Source organism: Odontesthes bonariensis, chromosome 4, assembly GCF_027942865.1.
Source record: "Odontesthes bonariensis isolate fOdoBon6 chromosome 4, fOdoBon6.hap1, whole genome shotgun sequence".
NCBI lineage: Eukaryota > Metazoa > Chordata > Actinopteri > Atheriniformes > Atherinopsidae > Odontesthes > Odontesthes bonariensis.
Genome location: NC_134509.1, coordinates 37,386,769 through 37,412,561, shown reverse-complemented (window position 1 = coordinate 37,412,561; position 25,793 = coordinate 37,386,769). Strand labels below are relative to the sequence as shown.

Sequence of the window (25,793 nt, the reverse complement as noted above, 5' to 3'; positions counted from 1 at the left end):
GAACAAAATGATGACATAAATCATTACATGAAAAAAAAAACATTTTATTCACGAAGTTGAAAATATCCCAATGGCTTTCATTTAGGAAGGTTTCCGGTCCAAGAAAGTACGACGTTGAAATGTGTCGTTTCCGATAAGCAATCCGGCGTCAAACGTCATTATTCGTGAGAACCAGCCTGGCAGCTTACAATTATTAAAAAGTGCACTTGTAAAACTTAACAGGTAAGCTCAAAGCTACTATCACCAAATCGATGTCTCAGATTAATATAATGCAACGATAACGTGTCAGTTTAACGTTTGGGAATGAAATTGCTATCGCTGACCGTTCCCAAAGTGCTGAAATGTTACCGTCGTTTGTGTGTTTGGGGTATTTGTCCTCGGCAGGAAGGCTCCATGAGGGTTGACCAGACGGAGCCGGAGGTGCCGGAGGTGCCGGTGGGCGTGGTGGGCAGACGGGTGTCCTGCGGTGGGGAGCGGGCCACGGTTCGATATGTGGGGCCGGTGCCACCGACTGCTGGTAATATCTCCAATGTCACATGCACATTTGACACTAACTCACGTAAACAGGTTTTCTATCTAATTTAGACGTGTTGTATCATCTAGGTAAGTTCGCTAGTATTTTGAATGTTATTAAATTCTATTTTTACTCATGTTTTGACAGTGGGATTCTCAGATGAGAGAACGAAACTGTCAAGTCACTTTATTATTTAGCTCTTTTAGCAGTAATCTAGCTAACGATGCGCTGGACAAAGGAGAAAATCAGCTTGGTATGAACAAATAATAATAATAAATAATAATAATACATTTTATTTATAACGCACTTTACATTTACAACAAAATCTCAAAGTGCTAAATAGTACAGCTAAATCTACATAGCTAAATAGTACAGGTGTAGGAAGCTCGCCACAGTTTTTCTTGCCAAATGCTACATCAAAGACATGTACTTGGAATTGATCCATCCGTAAATTCCTCATCATAAAACATTTCTGAAACTGAGTCTGATCCAGCACTTCTGATGACTTGAATATATACAGTACAGGGCGGCTGTGGCTCAGTGGTTAGAGTCGGTCGTCCATAACCGGAAGGTTGGTGGTTCGATTCCCACTCTCGCCACTCGGAAAAAAGATTGGTGGAACTGATAGCTGGAGGGGTGTCAGTCCACCTCCTTGTCACGGCTGAGGTGCCCTTGAGCAAGGCACCGTACCCCCATGCTCCCCGGGCGCCTTCTGGCTGCTTCATGGCTGCCCACCGCTCCAGGTTGGCATTAGTGATGTGTCGTTCGCGAACGATCCGGCTCTAAGAGCCGGCTCTTTGAAGTGAACGACAGGAACCGGCTCCACAATGGGAGCCGTTTTGGGATCCTATTTGGGAGCCGTTTTTTTTCTTTCAGTATCTCTCCTCCTCCCTGTCGTTGCTTGTGCTCTGCAAGTGCCACAGAGCCGTCAGTTTTTTCTTCCAGTTTTTTTTGTCCTTCGGTGCCTCTCTGTCTCTCCCCGCTGTCTCTCCCCTCTCCCTCTCCCTCCCCCTCCCCCTCCTTGCGCGTTTTGCTCTGCTTCTGCCAGTGCTAGACGGAGTTTTTTTTCCTCAGTCGGTGCCTTAAGCCTGGTTTATAGTCGGTAACGCAAGACGCAAAGCAAGACGCAAGAAGAAACGCAAGCCCTTGCGCGGTTGCAAGCCCCCCATTGCGAGCTTGCGTGTGTCACCTCAATTTTCTAAACTTCACGCAAGAAAAGACGCAAGCCTACTACTTGAAAACGACATACTGATCGATCAGACAGCATGCAGAGCGTTTACACACAGTGCACTTCCCTCCTGCCAGAGTCGAAATCAGCCGGCCTGAAAAGCTGATTTCGCTTAAGCTATAAACTCTGTAAATATATAACTTTAGCAACATTTGAAACATTTTCAGGCGAGAAAGTAGTCGTTTAGACCCCCAAGGTGTTGAAAATCTGACAAAATACCGGCTATTTACAAGAAGAAGAAGCATGAATCACTCGAAGAGGTCCTGGCGGTGAATTTCCTTTCATCACAGTAGGCTTGTCATTGAAAAAACCCGCTACTCCACCTACTCTCCTGGCAGTGAATCGCCATGCAGCACACGCAAGCGCCGGCAAAGCTAAATGAAGTATAAACGTCTCAAGCCATTAACATACGCGCAAGAAGAAAGCGCAAGGGCAGTTAAAAGAAGTATAACTCAGCCTTTAATGTCTCCACTGCCCTCATGTCAAGCGTGTGCTCCACACATCTGACCAATCACAAGCAGCTTTCAATTAATAAGGTGACTGGAAACACTGAAAAAAAGTTTGTCCACTTTTTTCTTTCCTCTGCTGTCCTCGTGTCAAGCGTGTTTGTATTTATAACTGTTTAATTTATTTTAAGTTATTTTTGTGGAAGTGGTGCTATTTTGTGATAATTTAATTGGTTATAATAAAACTTTTATTCATAAAGCATTGTTATGCCGCATTTTACTCATCATAAGTGCTTAAAAATGTCAATAATGAAACAAAATATTGTAAAATTAGGTTAAATTTATTAATTAATTAATAACTTAAAAAATGTGTATGGGGAGCCGTTTGGGAGCCGAAAGAGCCGGCTCTCCACAGTAAGAAGAGCCGAAAGAGCCGAATCTCAAAATAGAGCCGGAAATCCCATCACTAGTTGGCATCTGTCTCCAATTGTGTGATCCTGTGCATGTGCATGTGTGTCAAACAGGTGCCAACCTGGATGGGTTAAAAGCGGAGGACAAAGTTCGTGTGTACATATGTACGCATGACAATAAATCAAGGAAGAAAAAAAAAAGTATGTGAAACTCTGAAGTATCATCTGTAGATTTCAACACTTTGATTTTCCAGACCAAAATACTGAAAGTCCTGGTTCAAAACAATTTAAAGTCCAACTTGTGTGTAGTATTTGTTGGTGATATTGACCTTTCATCAGACTAGGTTACAGTGACATCATTTAGAAAATTTGAAAAACTGTCACTCCGATCATTTTTCCTGTAGAGTGGCTCTGAGTGCTGTTTGCGAATCTCTGTATTGTGGCAATGTAATAGCTCGTAACACACCAGAGAAAAACAGTATCTTCACAATAAGCTTTTAAGTACATAAAAGTTTAAAAGAAATACAACTTTTCCACTCTTGACAAATCTGCATGTCATGATCCACAGCTGGAGCCAAAAGAGGACAAACTCGCAGGCAGAAGAAACAGCGACTTTATTTATATAATTAACTAAAGATGCTGCCAAGGTAGGAAAACCAGCGAACAGGATAAGGATCAACAAGAGAACACAACTATTGAAGCAAACTTAGAGTCGGTCGTCCAATAACCGGAAAGTTGGTTGATCGATTCCCACTCTCGCCACTCAAAAAAGAATGGTGGAACTGACAGCTGGAGGGGTGTCAGCCCACCTCCTTGTCACGGCCGAGGTGCCCTCGAGCAAGGCACCGTACCCCCATGCCCCCCGGGGGCTGTGAATGGCTGCCCACCGCTCCAGGTTGGCATCTGTCTCTATGAGTGTGTGACCCTGTGCATGTGTGTCTCAACAGGTGCTAACCTGGATGGGTTAAAAGCAAAGGACAAATTTTGTGTGTATGCATGACAATAAATCTAATCTTAATCTTAATTAATTAAAGAGCAAGAAATAAACGGCTGACATAAAGAAAACTAGAACAGAGGAAAACCAAAACTAAAACACAAAAACTTATAGACCATGACACAGTATTGGCACCAAAAATCCAAGATCCAGGTCGTGTTCTGTTTCTAAACCTGAAATGTTGCTTGGACATTTTTGAAGAAGAAAAAGAAAGAAAGTGTGAAAGTATGTTGATCTTTCTTGGGATAGTTGGGATACAGAAGCATCTGCAAGGGTTCATTTATTAAATTGAAATCAAATGTTTAAATGTCGTACTGAAAACGTGTCCAACATATAGTATAACTCACATTGTTTGTGTTTCCAGGGCTGTGGCTTGGCGTGGAGTGGGATAACCCAGAGAGAGGCAAACATGACGGCAGCCATGAAGGAGTGCGGTATTTTACATGCAGGTAATTGTTTGCAGTTTCTGTTGAGTGCCGACACACCTGTGCAGTTCAGTGTCAGTTGTTCAGGATCATCTAGGAGGTGGCCTTTGTCTGGATAACTAAAGATGGAAAGCCCCAAATACTTGCCACGGTGCCTGTTTTGTGCCTTTCTGGTTGCTTTGTGGGTTGATAATTTGAATAAGTCATGAAATAAATGTTTTATCCCTGATGGTTTTCTTTTCTCTATCTTAGACACCCAAAAGGAGGCTCCTTTGTCCGTCCAGTGAAGGTGAGTTTTGGAGTGGACTACCTGACTGCTGTGCAACAGACTTATCAGATCAACACAGAAGAGGTGTTGAGCGAGGAGATCTTCATTTCCTCCAGGAAGTGCGAATGGGCGAATTTTAAGGAGCGCAGGTATAGTGGTTGTTATTGGGAGGTGTGGGTAAGAAGCAGCTGTGTTTCTTTTAATGTCTGGATAGTTATGTGGCTGCTCTTCTTTATATTTGAGGAGGGTTCTGAACAGCTGGAGGTGACCTGCTCAATGGCAGTTGGGGAAAGAGAGGAACACGTGATTTAAAAGAAAAGAAAAGAAAAGTTAAACAGGCTTGAGGGCAGAACTGTGTTCCAAGTATCTCAGACTTCACCTGAAATCTGACCCCACAATGCTTAAGAGGGCGCGTCTCATGAAGAAGTGACTCACATCCAGAAGTCACAGTGGGTTTTTGGTTAATTCAAATCTGTAATTTCACAACTAGATAGAAGTTACCTTCTCACCTGCAACAACTACTTAGATGAAAATGAATTACTTAAAGGGATAGTTCGCCTCTTTTGACATGAAGCTGTATGACATCCCATATTAGCAATATCATTTATTAAATTTGACTTACCCCATGCTGCGTCCTGTGAGCCGAGTTCCAGCCTCGTTTTGGCGTTGACGAAGGTAGTCCAGCTAGTTGGCTGGGGCTTAAAAAAATAAAGTGTTTTGCTTCTCAAAATAATATGCGTTCAAAAGAGTAATACATTTGCATCACAAAATCGTTCAACAGAAAAAGTCAGACCTCACAACACCAAAACAAGGTTGGAACTCGGCTCACAGGACGCAGCAAGGGGTAAGACTCCCTGCTGCGGGGGGTAATAGACTCAGATCTGATAGACTCAGATCGGACTTTCAGCAGCCACATCAAAGCTGTCACCAAGGCAGCTTTTTACCATCTCAGAAACATCAACAGAATTAAAGGTTTCCTCTCCCAAAAAGACCAGGAGAAACTCATCCATGCATTCATCTCCAGTAGACTCGATTACTGTAATGCTCTTTTAACTGGACTTCCCAAAAAGAGCATTAAACATCTGCAGCTCATCCAGAACGCTGCTGCTAGAGTTTTAAGAGATCTGAACACATCACACCAGTTTTAAAATCTTTACACTGGCTTCCAGTCAGTCACAGAATAGATTTTAAAAGTCTGCTGATGGTTTACAAATCCCAGAATGGTTTAGGCCCAAAATACATCTGTGATATGTTCAGAGAATATAAACCTAGCAGAGCTCTTAGATCCAAGGACTCAGGTCAGCTGGTCCAGTCCAGAGTCCAGACTAAACACGGAGAAGCAGCATTTAGCTGTTATGCTGCAAACAAGTGGAACAAACTGCTAGTGGAGATTAAACTTTCACCAAATGTAGATATTTTTAAATCCAGGTTAGAAACATTTCTTTTCTCATGTGTCTATGCATGAAATCTGCACTGTATCTTTTAATTTATCTAGACTGTTGCTTGTTTTTAAATTCATTTAAATTATTTTTAATTGTTTCTCTTTATATTCTTTTATGTATTTTAATGCTTCTTCCACTCCCTGCTGCAATGCTTTTATTTTATGTAAAGCACTTTGAATTGTTTGTACATGAAATGTGCTATATAAATAAATTTGATTTGATTTGATAAGTCAAATTTAATAAATGATATTGCTAATATGGGATGTCATACAGCTTCATGTCAAAAGAGGCGAACTATCCCTTTAAACGAAAACATTATTTCCACAACTATGTCTGTGGGATGTCATCTGTCTGTCCTACAGAGTAAGGCTTACTTTATTTGTCACGGAATGCTGTTGTAGTAGCTGAGTGTCCTCTTTTTTACCGAAGTTTTATTACACTGTTATCAAACAACCAGGTGGTCTAGAAATCTACACAAGTGCAGGCTTACAGAGGCTGAAAAATAAGTAAATATTATTTATAGATCAGAGCTGTGGCTGTTTAGTAGTTCTGTTCGATGAATAAGATGATCAGCATTTTAATCCAGTCTCTTACGGCTCACTTCAGGCACTAACACCCCCTTCTCAGACTCCTCTTACAATGACGGCGGGAAAGAGAAAAGCCTCGTTTTGCTTTCACTGCAACCATAAAAACATGGTACTGTAATGTGACGGGCACTATAGAAACAGGTCATTGCTTGCTGACTCAGAAGCAGCAGTTCTAATTTGTCGTAAGATTTTACCATACTGAAAAAACATAGTTCTGAAAATTAGATGGATTTTCAGCCAACAGATACCCCTGGAACTTTAAATGATACACAGACAACATAATGAGCTTTACTCCAGGCTGGTCATCTTGCTTTGTCTTGGTTTGGCAAAATAACAAGAGTCCAGGATCCAGTAAATGAACACAAATATTCTCATCAGATAAAAGTAATAAACATGAACAGGCCCATTACTTCCCTTCCTCTGAAATGTACCTTGCACCATTTGTCCTTAATTTGATCAATCCCACTCAGCATGGTTACATGCACAGTTAAGTGTAGCTATGGTTACAGCTTAATTATGCCATTTAACTGGACCACCGTCCAGACTGCATTTCTAAAATCAGGATTTTTATTTCAACGGTCTGGAAGTGATCACATGTTAACACGTAGTTTTAAGTTTGATCTTCAGCCACAGTTTTTGATATCTGTCAAAAGAAAAATTGGTGAATGAGAGCAGCTTTATTTGGAATCCAGCAGTCTTACATTTTACTTCTTGAAAAAAGCATTAGGTCAAAAAGTAGTTTTTTTTTTTTTTTTTTCTTTTTAGATCTAAGTTGACCTGAAAAGTGGTCACTTTTTCAGAGAGCACCCACATATTTGTATCCCCACAGTCTGGTAATGTAACATATGGGCAATGAAATGCACTTGTGGGATGGGGGGGTGAGTGCGCTGTTTGTTCATGTGATAACAGCTCATTCAACCGCTGAAAAGTTGTCACTTTTCCCTTCTGAGTATTTAATTATTTAATTATTTATTTTTTTATTCTTTAATTAATTTTGTTTTATTTATTTAACACAAAAGCCATTAAAGGGGGGAAAGAAAGTTCCTTCCTCTACCGACAGCTGCTAGTTGAGGTGAACTGAGACCCTCCTGTAAGTGACAGATGTCAGGCATGCAAGCTGAAAGGAAACATTTTCACAAGTGTTTGGTTACTAAAATTAATGACTAATTATCCACCCCAAAAATAAAGGGAAAAAGCCAAATATCCAGGTCCATCTTACTGTATAAATGAAGTTTAAAGATGAACGGGTGTCAAGAAAAACAAAGAAGACATGCACACAGACGTAGAGAGTTGTGGTCATTTATCAGAGATTTGAAGGTAGGCGCTGTGGATCATCTTCTGTTTCTGATTCGACAGATGTGAAAAGTTACTTTTCCAAAAAGTTCAGGGTGTGAGGAAAAGTTTCTTTCAATTTTTCTGTTTTGTCCCTAAAGTTTTGAGAGCCTTCCATCAGTGGTGCTGAACTGTTATGAAGTGAATGGACCCGGGACTGTTGGAGAAATCAGGAAAACAACACCCAGTATCTTTTTACAGCCTTATCAGGACTGTAGATGCTGCTTGGCTGACATCTTCGTCTCACTTAACTTAATAATATGAATTTGCAACTATGTGGGCTAGATTTTCCAAGCACACATGCCAAGAACTTTTACTTAAGCTACAACAGAGGATGGAATGGATTTTTCTTGTCATTTGTGAGAAAGCAAATTGAAATACTCCATCTTCCATACACTTAATCAAGTGTATTGGGTGAAGGTTTAGTGACAGGAAAATGGATACAATGGTCATTCATTTACAAAAAAGATTTTTTAGTGATTAAAAGAACTCTTAATTGAAGGCTATATGTAGAAGAATTTGGTGTAGATTTAGATGCTATAAAAGCTGTGATCTCTGTGAGGTTGTAACTGATTGTAGTGGGAATGTTGGAAACCATAACAGCTGTCATCAGATGTTCAGTGGTTGGATCTGAGTGCGTCTCTGCTGGCTTGTTGGGAAGATGTGGCCGCCATCAGTGAGCAGTTGGACAAACTGGAAGGATTACAGCTCAGGTATGTCTTCCACTGTTTGTGCTGGAACTCTATTTTTTCACAATTAGCCTTCCTCCCACTGAATGTTTGATTTGTTTTTTTTTAGCTTCAACAGACTTCGTTTGCCCTCTGAACCCTCAGCTCACTGCCAAGCTTTCCACAACCTCAAAGTCCTTGCCCTCAATGACTGTGAGCTTACCTGGCCTCAGGTACACAGCTCCACACACAACACCACACATAACAAAATTCTTTGACCGCTGCAAACTGGAGTCTTCATATTAGGGCTGATTTTTAATCTAATTAATCACATGATTTCCCTGATTAATCACGATTAATCGCATTTGTACGCAAAATCCAAAAATGAATTCAAAAGTAGTGTATAGCTTTTAGCATTTAGTTTTATTTTAAATGTGCTGCCATATAAATGAAAGTGCCATAACATTTGTTGTGCAAACACACTTTTAACATCAGCATTTTTATGTAGTTTTTATGTAAAAGCCTCGCTCCACTGTCTGTTTCCTTGAATGACTTGCTGGTATCAGTTGTGTGTTTTGCCTTTTGCCTTTTAAGTGATATTTTAAACTGGAACTACTACGGTGATAAGACAATTCAACTTGGCAGTGTTTAGAGATGACTTTGGTTCTGTCGACTCCGCCGTCTGGAAGAACTTTAAAATGAAAATGGCCAAGTAAAAGTTCCGTACCCTTCTCCATGTTTGGTGGATTACAATTACTTTTTTTTCCGGTTCCGCAGCAGACAGCAACAGACTTTTACAAAAAAAAAGCCTGTGAGCAACAGACTTTTACAATAATAAAATGAATAATAAAATGCCATGAAGTTGGGTCAGTGAAGACTCCTTATTTCTACTCGTGTCTGTTAAAAGTTAACATTTTCGTTGTGCTCAGAGATGCTGTTCTGCACATCTTGGTTGTAATGACTGGTTTTTTGAGTTACTGTTGTTCTCTGGTTAGATCCTGGAGTGCACCCCCATGTGGCCTCAACTCGAGGATTTGTCTTTAGAAAAAAACAACATTACAGAGCTGCTGAGGTAACGCTGCCATCATCCATCCTGTCTCTTTCATCTTCACTTATACTGTGATGCAGTTTACTTGTTCTCTCATATGATTGTGAACACCAGGATCTCTGTTGTGTTTGATCTTTTTAAGGCCAGAAGGAGTGCTGCAGTCACTGAAGTGTCTCGATCTGTCCTCTAACCCTTTAGTGCAGGAGAGTTTGCTGAGTATATCAGCTCTGCCCAGGTACAGTCAGTATGAAGATACTTTTTCTCAATCACTACTTTTTTTTACCAGTAAATATTTAGATTATTTCAATAGAAATGTGATGCCATACAGACAGGCAGCACAGTAGAACTCTTGATCTGATCAGAGATTAGTAAAGGGTGCAATTAAAGCCTTCTCTGATCAGTTCGCTGACAGAAAAAAAGCGAGACGCGGGTTATTTACAGCATGTAACTCTTGTGTCTGAAACTAACACCAGCTAAACTGAATGTGCTTATTTTTTCTTGTCGTGCTGCAGTCTGGAGAATCTAAACCTTTCCAATACTGGACTGTCTGTCATTCGATTTGAAGACGCTGCTCCTGGTAAAATGATCCAAACATTAACAAGTTTATTAACATCAACAGTTACTGTGTTCAACACTCACTTCACCTGTTATGTAACTTGCATAAGAAAATGAAATATGAGTTTTTACTAAATATTTTGAGGATTCGAATCTTTGCTCTGCAGGATGCCAAACAGCCATGTTTCCAGCTCTGAAGATACTCACCCTGAAAAACAACAACATCACTGAGGTCGGTGTGGGTTCCTGCTAAAATCTTTATGACGTTTTTGGGTATATTGGTAAAACCAGAAAAGATGTCGTCAGACCATCAGACTGATTCTAGCGTTATGTTGACAATACATCTGATGTTTAAGTCAAAGTCAAATTTATTTGTATAGCACATTCATGTACAAAATCTTACATAAAATGAAAGCATTGCAGCGGGGAGTGAAAGATTAGTCCATATACTGTGACACATTGGGCCTCATGCAAGAACCGTTCGTACGCACAGATTTGTTCTTAAATCGCGCGTACGAGTGGTTTAAGAGAATTTGCGCATTCACCAATCTTTTCGTATTTTACGTTTCTTTCAATTACGAACAGAATTTACGAGTGATCCTGACCTGTCGTAGGAGTTTCGTAAAATAGTCCGCTGTTATTCCAATCAAGTTTGCTTGACTAATGGATTGTATATTTAATTACTTTGAAGCAAACATAAATAAATATATACATTATACCCCATAATTATGCTGACATTATTCTTTTTGATTTAAATTATGCACTAATTGAAGGTTAATTTGGATCTGTATATAACAAGGTCAATGGGAAGTGTAACCAGCGGCTGACTTGCTACTTTTGGATGCCTTAGCGCGTCAGGCTCTTGAAGAGAGCGTGTAGATGTCCTGTGGAGACAGACGTGGCTGACATCGCGATTAAGATTGCCAAGGACTGTGCTGCTGCAAATATGCAGCTTGCTGGAGCCACAACTCCAGAGAGAAACACGCCGATCAAACCCAATTCCACCACACGTCCAGGTCCTCACCACCCTTTGATTTTTGGCCACTGGAACCTTTCAGAGGGAGATTGGAGACAGATCGGGGGTGTCACAGTCCTCTGTGAATCGTGCGCTCCCCTTGGTCATCAAAGCTCTCATCAATTTATCACCCATGGTACATCAAATTCCCATACACTGCTGTCCCACAAGTACAAATTAAGAGGGACTTTCATTCCGTGGCTGGACTGCCAATCATAATTGGAGCACTAGACACATATACGCATCAAAGCACCCGTGCTGTCGTGGAGCGCACCATTGGTGAGCTGAAGGCCAGGTGGGTGTGTCTCGATACAGCGGGGGGCAAACTGCTCAATAGCCCAGAGAAGGCATGCGAGATTTGCACGATATTGCCATGAACGAGGGTCTCCACCTGAACCAGCCCAGGCAGACCAGAAGTTGGGGTGCCAGAAGACCCACCTCATGGACCGCCCCATCAAAGTGCCATCATGATGAGGCAACAACTGATTGCACGGCTTTGGTTGCAGTCATCGAGTGCCTGGCCATGGCGAGACGTTTTTTTTTTTTTAAGCAATTTTCATATTAAAACATTTCTTTATTTTTTATTTCAGTGACATTACGAACCACAGCAGGTCCCGTAATTCCACTGCTGACACTGCTAAAAATTTTCCTTTTTGGATCTCTGAAAGCAGAACTTCAATCTCAGAGCACCTAAAGTTGTTCTTTATGCGTCTTGATGCCATTCTCATGACTCGACACTCAACTTTTCCTGGCACAGGAGAGAGGAAGCACAGCCTTATATGGTATAATTTTGGGCGTGGAGTATGCAAATTTACTATCCTTGTGCACGTGCCACTAAAAAATACGCACGGGTGGGATTCATCATTTACGCAGGTCGTTTACACACTTTTTCCAAAGTTAAGAGCATTTGTTGAATCTGACGTGGCGTGTTCGTACGAAAAAAGTGAGAGAAATTTAGAATAAAAATACGAAAATGTTCTTGCATGAGGCCCATTGTCTACCAGATAACCACTTTGGTTGGGCTTAGCTGCAGCCTTATTTGGCCTCTTCACTACAGGCCAGAGATAATCACACAGGGGAGTGTGTAGTGGCTAAATGTCCGTTTTGAATTCTTGACCATTTATTTCTTGAGATTCATGCAAATAACCACTCAGTCAGACGGAATGAACGAGTCTACTCGTGTTAAAGTTTGAACGACGGTAGAAAACAATGTGTTCGCCCCGTCTTTACTGAAGATCTCAAACATAACAAACACACAGGAGTTTTTTACATTCAACAGATGCGCGAGCTCCAAAACGTCATTGCTCAGCGTCAGTTCCTATTGGATATACATTCTAGACATTCTAAGTATTAAACTGAATGCAGATTATACTAAGGGCAAATTATATAGTAACGCAGATATAATGCCAACATAAATATGCTGTAATACACAAATACTAAATATACCCAAAGGATAATAACTAAATATGAACATAAATTATTGAATAGAAAATGGAACCAACATTTCCGGCCCCTAATTGCTCATCATGGGGATGACAATTACACTAAACTAAATAAAGAGTCCTTTTCTATACTCAAATCCCCATTACTTGAACGCAGGGCTGTAAATTAACTGAATAGATGTCTTTCATTGTCCATGAGATTCTTCCATCTCCAGCAAGAGACACAGCTTGTCGATGGGTCTCACAAGTGTGTTGGTCTTCGTTTTCACGATGACCCGACGAACAAACCCTTGGGCATCGGGGATGGTCTCCTCCACTTTTCCCATCAACCAGGACCCTCTTGGAGCCCTTTCATCCACTATGAGTACGACGTCACCCTCTTTCACGTTTCTCTTCTTTTCCAGCCACTTCTGCCGTTCTTGTAAGAGGGGCAAGTATTCTCCTGACCAACGCTTCCAAAAGATGTCAGAGATATACTGCACCTGCCTCCATCTTCTTTTGCAGTACAGATCTTCTTTCTGAAACTTGCCCGGAGGGAGTGCTGGCTTTCCCTTGAGCAGAAGAAGATGATTTGGCGTCAGTGGTTCGAGATCGTTGACATCATCTGATGACTTAGTAAGGGGTCTGCTGTTAATCACTGCTTCCACTTCACACATCACAGTGTGCAGACATTCGTCGTCGAGAGACTGGAGCTTCAGGACACTGGTAAGTACTTTGCGCACTGTTCTTATTTGACGCTCCCAGATCCCGCCGTGGTGCGACCCAGCAGGCGGGTTAAAGATCCAGGTAACTCCCCTTTGCAGCAGAGCTTCAGAGATCTGGGACTGATTCCATTCCTTCATGGCCTTGCGGAGCTCATGCTCTGCAGCTACCAGATTCGTACCGTTATCAGATCTCATAACTTCCACTTGTCCTCGTCTTGCAATGAAACGTCTCACCGCATTTATACAAGAGTCTGTGTGTAGTGAGTGTGCGATTTCAATGTGGATGGCTCTGACTGTAAGGCAAGTAAACAAGACTCGTAGCGCTTGACTCGTGCTCGTCCACGCTTGGCTTCAAAGGGGCCAAAATAGTCTACGCCGACGTTGGTGAACGGTGGGTGGTTTGGCTGAAGACGATCTGGTGGTAGATTCGCCATCTTCTGTTCACCAACAGCAGCTTGACTCTTCCGGCATTTCACACACCTTGAAAGCACACTTCTCCCAGCTGCATTCCCTTTGCATATCCAGACTCTCTGTCTCAGCCGTGTGAGGGTGTGGTTCCTCCCTCCATGTCCGGTCTCCTCATGAGCGTTCCTGATGATCAGAGTTGTGACATGGTGGTTCTTGGCTAGAATAGCTGGATGCTTTGTGTGTTCCGGCAAGGCTGCCTGGTGCAGTCTTCCACCAACCCGGAGGACACCATCTTGGAGGAAAGGATCCAATCTGACGATAAAACTGCTTCTCCTGATCGTATCACCCTTCTGCAGCGCACAAAGCTCCTCAAGGAAGGTTTGCCTTTGGCTGAACTGGATGATAGCAGTTTCTGCTCTCCTGATGTCCTTGATAGTCAGATGGGTTCCTTTTAGACCAGATCTCCACTTCTGCATGTGGTCTTCAATGATCTTGAGTTTCACATCTTGACTGTCTTGAGACTGGGTTTGAGACTCAAAAATATTCCTTCTTTCACACAGATTTTTAAGCAACTCCTTCAGCCTCAACATCCAGGCGACGGCCTTCCTCAGACTGTGCCAGTTGGAGTAATGATGAATCAGCTTGAAGAGAGGGTCTGTGCTTGAGTTGACGGCATTGATGATGTTCACAGTGGTCTTGCGCTTCACCTCTGCATCGTCCTCACTTACATTTCTTGAGAACTCTGAGAGGACCGGCCAGTGAGACTCATCCTTGGAAAGGAAGTCAGGTCCTTCTATCCAACTCTGACACTTCATGAAGTGCTCTGCCTTCATTCCTCGTGATGCATGGTCGGCTGGATTAGAAGACGTGCTGACATATCTCCACTGTGCTGGCCTTGTGTTCTCTCTGATTGTCGACACTCTATTCGCCACAAAGGTTTTAAAACGAGCGCCGTCATTGTCAATGTATCGGAGGACAGTGGTGCTATCTGTCCATAGCACGGACTCTTTGAGGTCCATCCGAAGCTCTTGCTTCAGGAGCTTGTCCATTTTTACCGCAATGGTAGCCGCGGTCAACTCGAGACGTGGCACGGTGACTGGCTTGAGCGGCGTCACTCTGGATTTTCCAAGAAGAAACGAGCAATGGACTTGTCCGTGGCTGTTCTTGATGCGAATGTAGCTGACAACACCGTAGCCCTTCTCGCTAGCGTCAGAGAAATGGTGCAGCTGTGCTGACGCTACTGGACCAAATCCCTCTGGTTTGATGCACCTCTTGACAGAGAAGCTGGTGAACCGGCTCAAGTCAGACAGCCAGGCAAACCATCCATTTGCTAAGTCTTCAGGAACCTCATCATCCCAGGTAAGTTTCATTCGGCAGAGATTCTGCACAATGGTCTTGGCGAGAAGAATGAACGGCGACAGGAAGCCAAGGGGGTCGTAAATTGAGCTTACGACTGATAGGATACCCCTTCTGGTGACAGGCATGTTCTTCACAAGGATGCGGAACTTGAAGGAATCTGATTCGATGCACCAGTCCACTCCAAGTGCCCTCTCCATGGGTAACTCATCCCTGTCCAGATCTAGATTCTTGATCTCCTTCGCACGCTCATGTTCGGGAAGTGATGACAATACTTCACGGCTGTTGCTAGACCATTTTGCCAAATGAAATCCTCCACTCGCACAGAGTGCAATGAGGTCTTTGGTCAAAGAAGTAGCCTTCTTCTCGTCGGACACTGAGACAAGACAGTCGTCTACGTAGAAGTGCTTGAGAACTGTGGTTACTGCCTCAGGTGATGACCTATCTTTTCCATCCTCTGCAGTCCGCCGCAAAGCGTAGTTGGCACAGCTCGGGCTGGACTTGGCCCCAAACAAGTGGACAACCATCTTGTACTCACGCAGAGGCTGGTTCAGATCTCCCTCTGACCACCAGAGGAATCGCAAAAGATCGGAATCTTCCTCAGGGACTCTCACCTGGTGGTACATCGCCTCAATGTCTTAGATGAGTGCGACGTGGTCGTGGCGAAATCTTGTCAGGACTCCAACCAGACTATTTGTGAGGTCCGGCCCCTGTAACAACTCCTCGTTCAGCGACCTCCCTTGGAACGAAGAGGCACAATCAAAAACAACCCGCAATTTCCCTTTCTGCGGATGGATCACGCCATGATGGGGAATATACCATATGCGACCATCGTTGCTGTTGTGCTCGTTGGCAGGGACTTCCACTGCGTAGCCTTTGCTCAGCAGGTCTGCCACGAAGGCTGTGTAGTCATTGTGGAAACTGGGGTTCTTAGCGAGTTTCCTTTTCAGGCTCGATGCTCGTTGCTCAGCAACACACCTGTTGTTAGGCATCACAACGTCTTTGTTCCTAAGAGGCATACCGATGCAGTAGTGTCCATCAATTTTCTTAGTGGTCTCAGTCACACACTGCATGAATTGCATGTCCTCTCGCGACATTTCAGACTTCTCTTCGCAGGCTTGCTCTGGAAAGTCGTGATTGTACTGCCGCAACAGCATGCTGTCCACACTGCTGACAGACACTCTGTTGACTGAAGCACCATGACTGAAGTGACTTGGCTTGTGGCCATTGTTTTTCTTCAGAGGGCCATTTACTACCCAGCCAAGGATTGTCTTTATGGCATAAGGCCCGTCGTTTTGACTGTGGATTATTTTCCACGGCTCCATTGCAGAGTGAGCATTCATTCCGATGAGCATCTCCACATCTACGTCGATCTGTGGTAGCCGCACTTCTTTCCGCAGATACGGCAATCTTTCCAGGTCTTTCTCTACAGGAACATTCTCCTTTGTAACAGGTATGTCCGTGTGGGTGTAAACATCTGGCAGGCTGATGTACTTGCTCTCTGTCAGACCGCACACCTCCAGATCTGAGAGGACGAAGCAGGACACAGGTTTCTCCTGGCCCATGGTACGGAGTAGCACTTGAGTCCTCTTACCATTGACACCAAGTCGCCTCATCAATCGTTCGGAGCAAAACGTTGCTGAACTGCCTGAGTCCATGAACGCATACGTTTCTATGGTGTTGTTGCTCTTCTTGGATTTAATGCGCACTGGCACAATGGAAAGGATACAGTCGCTGCCTCCGGCCCCGGTGACTGCTGAGAGTTCACTGGTGGAGCCTTCACTTGGCTTCTCAGGCTTGGCAGTTGCTTGGTTGCCATCTTCCTCTCTTTTCATGTGGAGCAGAGTAGGGTGTTTCTTGCTGCAAACGTCACACGTGGCTTTCTTTTTGCAATCTTTTCCCATGTGCCCTTGTGTCAGACACCCGAAACAAAGACCTTTTCCTTTAAGGAACTCGATTCTTTCTTTATTTGGCAGACTTCTGATTTTGTAGCATGCACTCAGAGTGTGTCCCTTGTTGCAGTACAGACATGGCTCTTGAAATGCACTGCTAGTCTGCTTGGTCTTTCTTGATTCAGAGGACTCGTCAGCTGGCGTTACACTTGTAGCTAGGCCAGTGGTTCTTTTCAGTCGGCCCATAGCAGGTTTGGCGCTGAACTTACTCCTTTCTTTGACATCAGAAGAGTCTTTGACATCACCAAACAGTGGGTCTGAAGCTATCTTAGCTTGTCTGTTGATGTACCCCACAAGATCTGCGAAGTCGACTCTTCTTCGTTCTTTCTCTTGGATGTCGAAAGCTACGACTCTCCATCTTTTGCGAAGCCTGAAGGGCAACTTATGGACAACGAGCCGAAGATTGCTCGGGCTGTTCATTTCCTCTTGGTACTCCAAATCGTTTATAACATTGTTGCACCCAGTAAGAAAGATAGAGAAGCTATGTAGTGACTTTGCATCTTCTGCTTTGATTTGAGGCCATTTGACAGCCTTGTCGACATAGGCCGCAGCTATTCTCTGTTCGTTGCCATAGTGATAAGTCAAGAGCTTTCTTGCCTCCTTGTAGCCTTGTTGTGCGTTCATGTGTTGGCAACTTCTCACCAATTCTCTCGGCTCACCTATGGTGAATTGTTCTAAATAATACAGACGATCTGCATCGTTGTCTGTTCTATTGTGAATGATGTGCTCGAACGCCCTCAGGAACGGCAGGAACTCAAGGGGATCGCCACTGAATTCAGGAACTTTGCGTTGAGGTAAGTTGGCTAGCCTTTGTTGTGTAACTAACATCTCAGTGATATCCTTCTGTTTCAATATCACTTCACCGAGTTCAACTTGCCTTGCACCAGGACGTGTGTCTGCAACATCGTCGTTTTCTTTTTTCACATGCACACGAGGCGTGTGCCTAGCTGGAACATGATACGCACTGTTATCTGGGATAACTCGAGGAAAGCTAGTCGATTTTGGCCTGACATCTGGACCATGACGTGGGATGGTCGTAGCTGCATGCATGTTCTTGTTGAGGTATGAATTCATCCCATCTTCCATGTTCTCGTATTCTTCCAGAACCTGTAGCTTTGCTGAGGACTCTGCGAGAGCAGTCTCGAATTCAAGCTTCTCCATTTGAGTTTTCATCTGAATTCTCTGTAACTTCAGCTGTGCTTCCATTTGAGCCTCTTGCAACTGCAGTGCTTCTTTCTTCTCAAGTGCGGCTGCACGCGCCAGTAAAGCTGCTCTGTGAGCTTCCTCTTTCTTACGCACAGACGATGCATGAGATGATGCATTGGACACCCTTGAGTGTCTACTGGATACACTTCGTGCTGGGACTGAAGCATGCTTCTGGTGCACCATAGACGCACTGTCATCCGGATGCACCTCTTCAATAGCAGGCTCTTCACCATCAGGCTCACCCTGCTGTGTTATTGCGCCATCCTTTGGAGCATCATATTCAGTCACAGCCTGTTCATGAGCGGCCTTGGCTTGCTGTTTCACTTCTATTATCCACTGCTCCAACATGGTCAAAAAGTTCTCATACTTGGAGAGATTAGGCTCACCACAATACTGCTGGTCAGCTTTTCTTTCTTCTTCTGGCAACAGGTCATTTACTGTGCTATTCACTTCAATAAACTCATTCAGTAATTTTGAGTATTCTCGAAGATGATCCTTTTCTACTGCAAGTGCATTGGAATCATTACTCATTAGATTCTCAATTTCCTCTGCTTTGGAGACAAGGCGTGCTAAAACACGTTTTCTTAGAGTCATTTGCTTATCAAGTTTCTCTTCTAAGGCCTTTGGAGTTAACTTGATCCTTCTTTTAGTGTCTAGCTCGACATTGCCGTCTATCTTTTTTCCATCTTCAGACATTTTGAATGGCTATTTATGTTAGATACGTCTCAGCAAACTCTTATGAACTTCTGAAATCCAAATAAGGTTTCCTTTAATCTTAAAACATGCAGTTTTCCAAAGTAAGATTGAAGGCTTTATTTCCAGAGGCAAACGTGAGCTTCTTCTGAGCTGATATGACCTGCTAACAATAGCACGTTTCACAAACTGTCATGAATGGCTTCTTAACTAGCAGCTTAGCACTTCTTGAAACTTTAAATATGATGACTCAGCCACGTTATCTTGGCGTCAGCATTACAGTGAAACAATCGTCTGTTTTTCGACATTTCTTGCAAGTCTGAAGCATTGCTTATTTGTTCATTCAAGTGTGACATTTTTGTACTCATCCATCATCATTGAAGTCGTCTTGAAATCCGATTATGCACAACGCTTGGCTCCTCCTCAAGCCGCGCTCAGTCCTTCTCTGTGCACTGCGCTCAGTGCTTCTCCTTTTTTCATGAACGCGTGACCAACGCATGCGAAGCTTTCCTCCGTTTTCCACGATTCTTCTCTCGCCCTCGGCGATTGTTTTCTACTTAATGTAGTGGCTAAATGTCCGTTTTGAATTCTTGACCATTTATTTCTTGAGATTCATGCAAATAACCACTCAGTCAGACGGAATGAACGAGTCTACTCGTGTTAAAGTTTGAACGACGGTAGAAAACAATGTGTTCGCCCCGTCTTTACTGAAGATCTCAAACATAACAAACACACAGGAGTTTTTTACATTCAACAGATGCGCGAGCTCCAAAACGTCATTGCTCAGCGTCAGTTCCTATTGGATATACATTCTAGACATTCTAAGTATTAAACTGAATGCAGATTATACTAAGGGCAAATTATATAGTAACGCAGATATAATGCCAACATAAATATGCTGTAATACACAAATACTAAATATACCCAAAGGATAATAACTAAATATGAACATAAATTATTGAATAGAAAATGGAACCAACAGAGTGTGACGCTATCATGGTACGCATTCGCACTTTAACTGCATTAAAAACAAAGAATCAAACAAAGCTTAGATTTGGTTGATACTGGGGGTCAGTTTTCAAGGTAATCCTTAAATTATGAGTGTATGAAATGACACGAGTGTGGCAGGGCTGGGATTAGTACTATGGAGCATTTTTAGTTTAACAACCAAACTGAGATTATATATTCTCTGCATCTCTTTCTATCTTAGTGGTGTGTAGTGGATGAGCTCGCCAAACTTCCCTGTCTGGTTAAGCTCTTTTGTCGTGGCAACCGACTGCTGAGCAGCGATGGAAACCCAAAAACAGCCAATCAAATGCTTATTGCCAAACTTGGACAACTGGTCTTCTTGGACAACTGTCAGGTGAGGTGTGTGTATGTGTGTGTGCATGTGCATGCTCTTTTAAAGCTACTGTTATGAGGATGCATTTGGCTTTGGAACAAGATTGTTTTGAACATCTGAGAAGCTTGCATCCAGTCCACTTTCTAAGGTTAGGGGCAACGGATGGTTTAGGCATTCAGTTGTGATGGTTAAGGTTGAAGACTTTGCATTATGCCAATGATGGTTATGGGAAAGATACTAGGGATGTCCCGATCCGATCACATGATCGGAAATTGGGGCCAATCACGTGGTTTCAGACTCGATCCGAATCGCACGTTACGTCCTGATCAGGGATCGGATATGTAGCCTATCTATATATGTATATTTTTCTCGTTATTTTTTTATCAGAACAATAATATTTCAAAACAAATGGGAAAAAATAACAGCTTAGTATTTACTGTTATGTGGTGGTACAGAGTCAGACCGACTCAACCATAGACATAATATAGGTAGACACCTCATAGACTTACGCTGCCGATTGGAGCTGACGTATCAGCGTGGCCGCCATCTTGGATGAGTCTCCAATGCCTCCACATTGCAGTTATTTTCACTGAGGACGGTGTATATCCCCAACTACAACAATCATAACTCCCTGAATTTTTATGTCTATGGTCTCAACTATACACAGAATCAACCCATGCGGCATGACGTTACTTTGCTGCCGTAAAGTGAAGCAGAACACGGCAGCAGCTTGAAGCTGGGGGCCGAATGTCCACGGTGTGGAGCTATTTTAAAGTGGATGACAAAAATGTTGCGATTGCAAACTGTGAGATTATGCAAACTTTGGATTTCAAAAGGTGACAAGGACATCGCTAACATGCTTGATGAGAACAGGAACAGGCTCAAACCTGACAAGGTAGAGATGTTGGTTTTTATCAAGAAAAACTTACATTTCCTTCTGTGAAGCCAGAGGAGGAGAGTAAGAATTAGTAGTGCAGTTCCTGAAAGCACATTACTGGCCTTACTTTATAACACTGTGGCACTTTTATTTGTTTACATGCCTGCCAGGTATTTCAAGTTGAGCTGCTGCTCGTTTTTATATTAGACATTGTTGCACTAAACTACAATGTGAAGAATTTGTTTATTACTTGATTACTTTTTTTGTTCAAGCTACCTCACAGAAGCGCTCTGTTTATAAGTGTTAAATGATAAAATAAGGTGAATAAAATAAAAAAATCAGGGACATCCTGGATCTGTTTCTTCGCTGTTCTTCATTTTTTTGATGTACTGTAGAAGTATCGGATCGGGACTCAGTATCAGCAGATACTCAAAATCAAATGACTCGGACTCGGACTCGGGGGGGAGTCATTTGACTCCCCCCCAACATCCCTAAAATATACCCAAAGTTAATACATTTGAAGACTTTTTTGTGCTTCCATTCTTACCACTGAGAGACAGCTGGTTGGTAGGTATATGAGTGAATGATGTTGTAATTCCTCTGTTACATAAAAATGTAATTAAGGATGGACTTTACTTGTTAGTCCATTCAGAATATTTTCTTTTTCTTTTATCCTTTTTTTTTTTTTTTTTTTTTTTTTTTTACAAATAACGTTCAGAGTTCATGTTTATCAGGCCAATGGGTTACTAGGGGTTTTTTTGCCAATGGCAATGCTTACATGCACAGAAATGTCTCAGCCTTTGATCTCATTCTAAATAAAAGCATTTTATTCACATCCTTCAAAACGTGAAGCATTATTCAAGTTTCTCCCACAACCAGATGTCATAAAGCAGCAGTTTGTGTACTAAACCTCTTTAGGTCATAAGTGTATGAATAAGGTGGATACATGTCTGTGTAACACTAGTCATATCATCAGAGATTGGACTGAAGAGAAATTTCGGTGCAATCTGTTGGTTTCCTTAGCTAGGAAATTGTTTTTGAATTGGCTCTATATGAATAAATTGGATTATTTTGTAAATAATTATGATTACAATGAATTGAATTCCAATTGGCTTGAATTGGACTATACCAGTGGTTCCCAAACTGTGGTACGCGTACCCCTAGTGGTATGCGGAGGTACTGCAGGGGGTACGCGGCGCACAGGGATTTTTTAAATTTTTTTTTAAATTTTATTTCTTAAGGCGTCACAATTTTATGGAGGACTGTTTATGAAGGAGACTCCAGTTTTGTGATGAATGTTACATGAGTTAGGCCTGTTAATGTATTCTTAAAAAGAGAGACAAATGAGTTATATTCATGTATTCTTAAAAAAAAGAGAAATGTTACTTGTTTAAGTTAGATAACAAAGGAAGATTATTTTGATTTAGTATTTATGCTATTTTGGTTAATTATTTATATTTCAAGAAAATGTTTTTTATTCTTATGTTGAATTCAACTGAGGTTAAAAAAAAGAGAGAGAAAGCCTGAGAATTTTATGTTCAAGTTAATGATATTAAATAAAATGATTTTCATGTAATAACCACTGTGTTGCTCTACTTTTGGAGAATCATCGCACGCGTTGTATGTGTGAGGGGGTACTCGTGGTGTGACAAGAAGGCTCAGGGGGTACTCAGGCCAAAAAAGGTTGGGAACCACTGGACTATACTATTTATGTGCCTTGAGATGACATTTGTTGTATTTGGCGCTATATAAATAAAACTGAATTGAATTGAATTGAATCGGCATATTTCACATAGCTTCATTTAGTTATTAATTATTTAGAATATGTCCTTGTTCAAGTTAAGGTGATCAGAGAATGCTGTTTACATGGCAGTGAGACACACACACACACACACACACACACACACACAAAATAAGCAGCAGACATGATTAGTTCACAAGAGAAAGATAAATTATGATGACAGAAGGGGGGGGTGATGATGACTCAAAGAGGAACAGTTCAGAGAAACAGACCAGAGAAAAATAAAAAACAGTTGGTTTTCTTTTGCAGGACATCGAGGTTCTTGTGGCCGTGTGTGTTAGGTTGTTTAGGAAATTAGAGTGTGTTCTACTTGTTAATTTGTCTAACAAGAAATACAACACATCCTCAAAGAAGATGTGAAAATAATTGTTTTGCCAGGTATTTGCTCTTCGATACTCTGCAGTTTTACTCTGAAAGAGTAATACAATCCTGGAAAAAAAAAATATATATATATTATCCTCGAGCCTTCTATGATCATTTTGCATCCTGTATGCATAAAGTAGATAAGTCTAATCCAGCTATTGTTGAGAGAAATTAGAAATGTCTTTCATTTCATAAAATGGTACTTGACGGGAATTTGGGCAACAAATGGATTTGTTTTCAAAAGTGCATGCTCCATGTAACAAGCACAGAGAACCTGAAAAAAGGGTTGCAGATGGGCAAGTCAAATATGAGCAGTTCTGTTTTCAAGTCATTTTATGATACCTTAGATTGTGTCAATGTGTTCCATCAGTTTGAAAAGGGGATAATGAAGAAGAGATCAAAGTTGACTGTAAGCTGATCTACGATCTTCAATCTTTCCTTTAGATTAAACCTGAGGAAAGAAGGGGGGCAGAGCTCGACTACATCAAGATGTTTGGAGAGGAGTGGCTGAAGGCAGGGGGCCCAACTCAGCCATGCACGCAGTTTGCCAGCCAGCACCCACGCTACCAGAAACTCATCGACAGTAAGTCCCTTTATTTGTGCAGGTCGTGTTAAGATATCAAAGTTATTATTTGACTTGTGCACTTCTTTTTTTTTTTTTTTTAACATGAATGTTTCCAACAATGAAACTACAGATATCCCCACATTTAAACATTAGGTGCATTGTTGCATGTCAAGGGTTAGTTTAAGATGACTTGTGTGGGGGTGCTCTTTGGTTTGTAGCGTGTACACATAATCTAGTGATCTGACACATGAACACAAATAGTTTGACAATTGTAAATAAAACAAGGTGACACATCCATCTGGTCTGCACACCAATTAGTCGTTCCAGATACAGTTGACAGTGTGAAAAACAAAACGATCAAATGGTTTAGTTTGTGGACTCTCTCTATGGGTGTCTTAATCAATTATAGCAAAATGATTTTGGCAATAAAAGGAGCGAATAATAATATAAGGACATATGAATAGAACAGTTTAATTGCAACATCAAATTGGATTAGATATATATCTTACATTATTACAAAATACACAGGCTGCAAATGTTTCCAGACTTTTCAGAGTCTCCGAAAATTTCAGTCACTATTGTTTTTAACCTTGAAACCCCGTTTGCCAGACATTCCTTCCCTCCATTTTGTTAGTTTACAGGGGACCATTTCTGCAGATACACTACAACTCTGAAAAGTTGGACTGTGAGGACACGAGCACCTTTGTAAAAACCTTAAAATGCTTCCAAGTGGCTGCAGAAACATGGTGAAGAAATGCTATGTATATCGCCTTTTGTCTTTTTGTGTTCAGTGCAGATGTGTTCCGTTCTCTTTTAACTTTCAAGGCTTCTGAATTCTGATATGATCATAAGAGAGTCCATCTTTCCAGACTTCAGGGCTATGGGCTTGTGGCCAAGGCAAAGCAGTTCAGAACGAGCAGCATCCTGTACTGGCAGCTACTGTTGGGTTTGTCATGTGTGATGACAGTCAACACTGGCTACCTGTGTAGTTGTTCAAACTTAAGCAGAACAGGAAGAGTAAATACACAAAGCAAAAAGCTTCTGTGCTATTATTGTGTTCATACGAAATACCTGAGTCACTGCTACATTTAAGAACCTGTAGATGTCTCATCTTATGATGATGTTAATGGGAATGTTTGTTTTTCAGAATATGGAGCTCCAGAGGAAGGCGAGCTGAAGAAGCCGGAACCTTTTGCTCTAAAGAATCAGCTGTTAAGTCAGTCCCGCCTCTTTCTATTTTCTCCTTTCCAGATGGCTTCCTGAATAAGCATCACAAAAATGATAATATATCATTTCTGAACTATTTGTTTTCCTCGTCTCCTCACCAGAGATTTCATTTGTGTTTCCTGATGATACTGGACGGAAATCGTTTGAGAAGAAACTTCCAGGTAGAAACACAAAGTCTCTCCTCTGCTTTGGTGGTTGAGCTTCCAAAGCTGTCTGTTTAAAACAGTGGCTTGTTTCCTGTTTTGCTTCTACAGCTTCCATGGTTGTTCAGAAGGTGAAGGGACTGCTGTACAGACTGCTGAAGATCCCAGCAGCAGATTTGAGGCTTACATACACCACCCCCAAGGTAAAGCATGCTCCCATACAGCACAGCACTGCTTACAATAGAATCCTGGACTCAAATGTGCGTGTAATTAGTTTAACACAAATGCTTAATAAAAACAGCATTTTTATATTGAAAATCGAGGCTTACTTGTTGGATCATAGATATAGATAGACCTACGCTTATAACGCAAGACAGAAAATATGCCCTCGGATTCAAGGAGGGAGGGATCAAGGGACCGGTGTCTCAGCAGTTGGAGACGAGACCTGTTGCCTCTCTGCTCCCTATGAAAAATGCAAGGAAAGGGCCATGTGGTAGGAGGAAGTCGGGAGGAACTACTATGCCAAAGTGTTTTAAGTTTGTTGAGGTCACGCACAAATGCAACAAGCACACCAATAGGGAGATTTTAGTGTCACCGAGAATTATGCTGCTCTGTGTCCATGTTGGTTTTACATGACAACCCATTTCCAGATATTTTAGACATTATTCATCATTTAAGAAAAAATAGATAAAATAAATTCTAATTATTGTTGCCACACCAAGTGCCTTTCGTTGTTTTGTGGCGTTGTTTTTTTAACAAATACATACTATCCTTTTTATTCC

The 25,793-nt window shown here is 41.9% G+C and overlaps 1 protein-coding gene across 2 annotated transcripts in view; it reads left to right on the top strand.

Moving 5' to 3' along the window:
* The first annotated feature begins 128 nt into the window (after nt 1-128).
* tbce (tubulin folding cofactor E) overlaps nt 129-25,793 on the top strand; it is a 28,518-nt gene continuing 2,853 nt past the window's right edge. For both annotated transcript variants that reach the window (XR_012769644.1, XM_075464126.1), the window contains exons 1-16: nt 129-222; nt 385-517; nt 3,957-4,041; nt 4,270-4,434; nt 7,748-7,833; nt 8,260-8,359; nt 8,445-8,547; nt 9,310-9,386; nt 9,505-9,597; nt 9,875-9,939; nt 10,085-10,149; nt 19,904-20,056; nt 23,521-23,659; nt 24,789-24,857; nt 24,970-25,029; nt 25,123-25,214. Coding sequence is in view for 1 of the 2 variants with exons in the window: in XM_075464126.1 (XP_075320241.1) it covers nt 394-517; nt 3,957-4,041; nt 4,270-4,434; nt 7,748-7,833; nt 8,260-8,359; nt 8,445-8,547; nt 9,310-9,386; nt 9,505-9,597; nt 9,875-9,939; nt 10,085-10,149; nt 19,904-20,056; nt 23,521-23,659; nt 24,789-24,857; nt 24,970-25,029; nt 25,123-25,214 (1,476 nt within the window). In the remaining variant the exon portion in view is untranslated. The remainder of the gene's footprint in view (nt 223-384; nt 518-3,956; nt 4,042-4,269; nt 4,435-7,747; nt 7,834-8,259; nt 8,360-8,444; nt 8,548-9,309; nt 9,387-9,504; nt 9,598-9,874; nt 9,940-10,084; nt 10,150-19,903; nt 20,057-23,520; nt 23,660-24,788; nt 24,858-24,969; nt 25,030-25,122; nt 25,215-25,793) is intronic.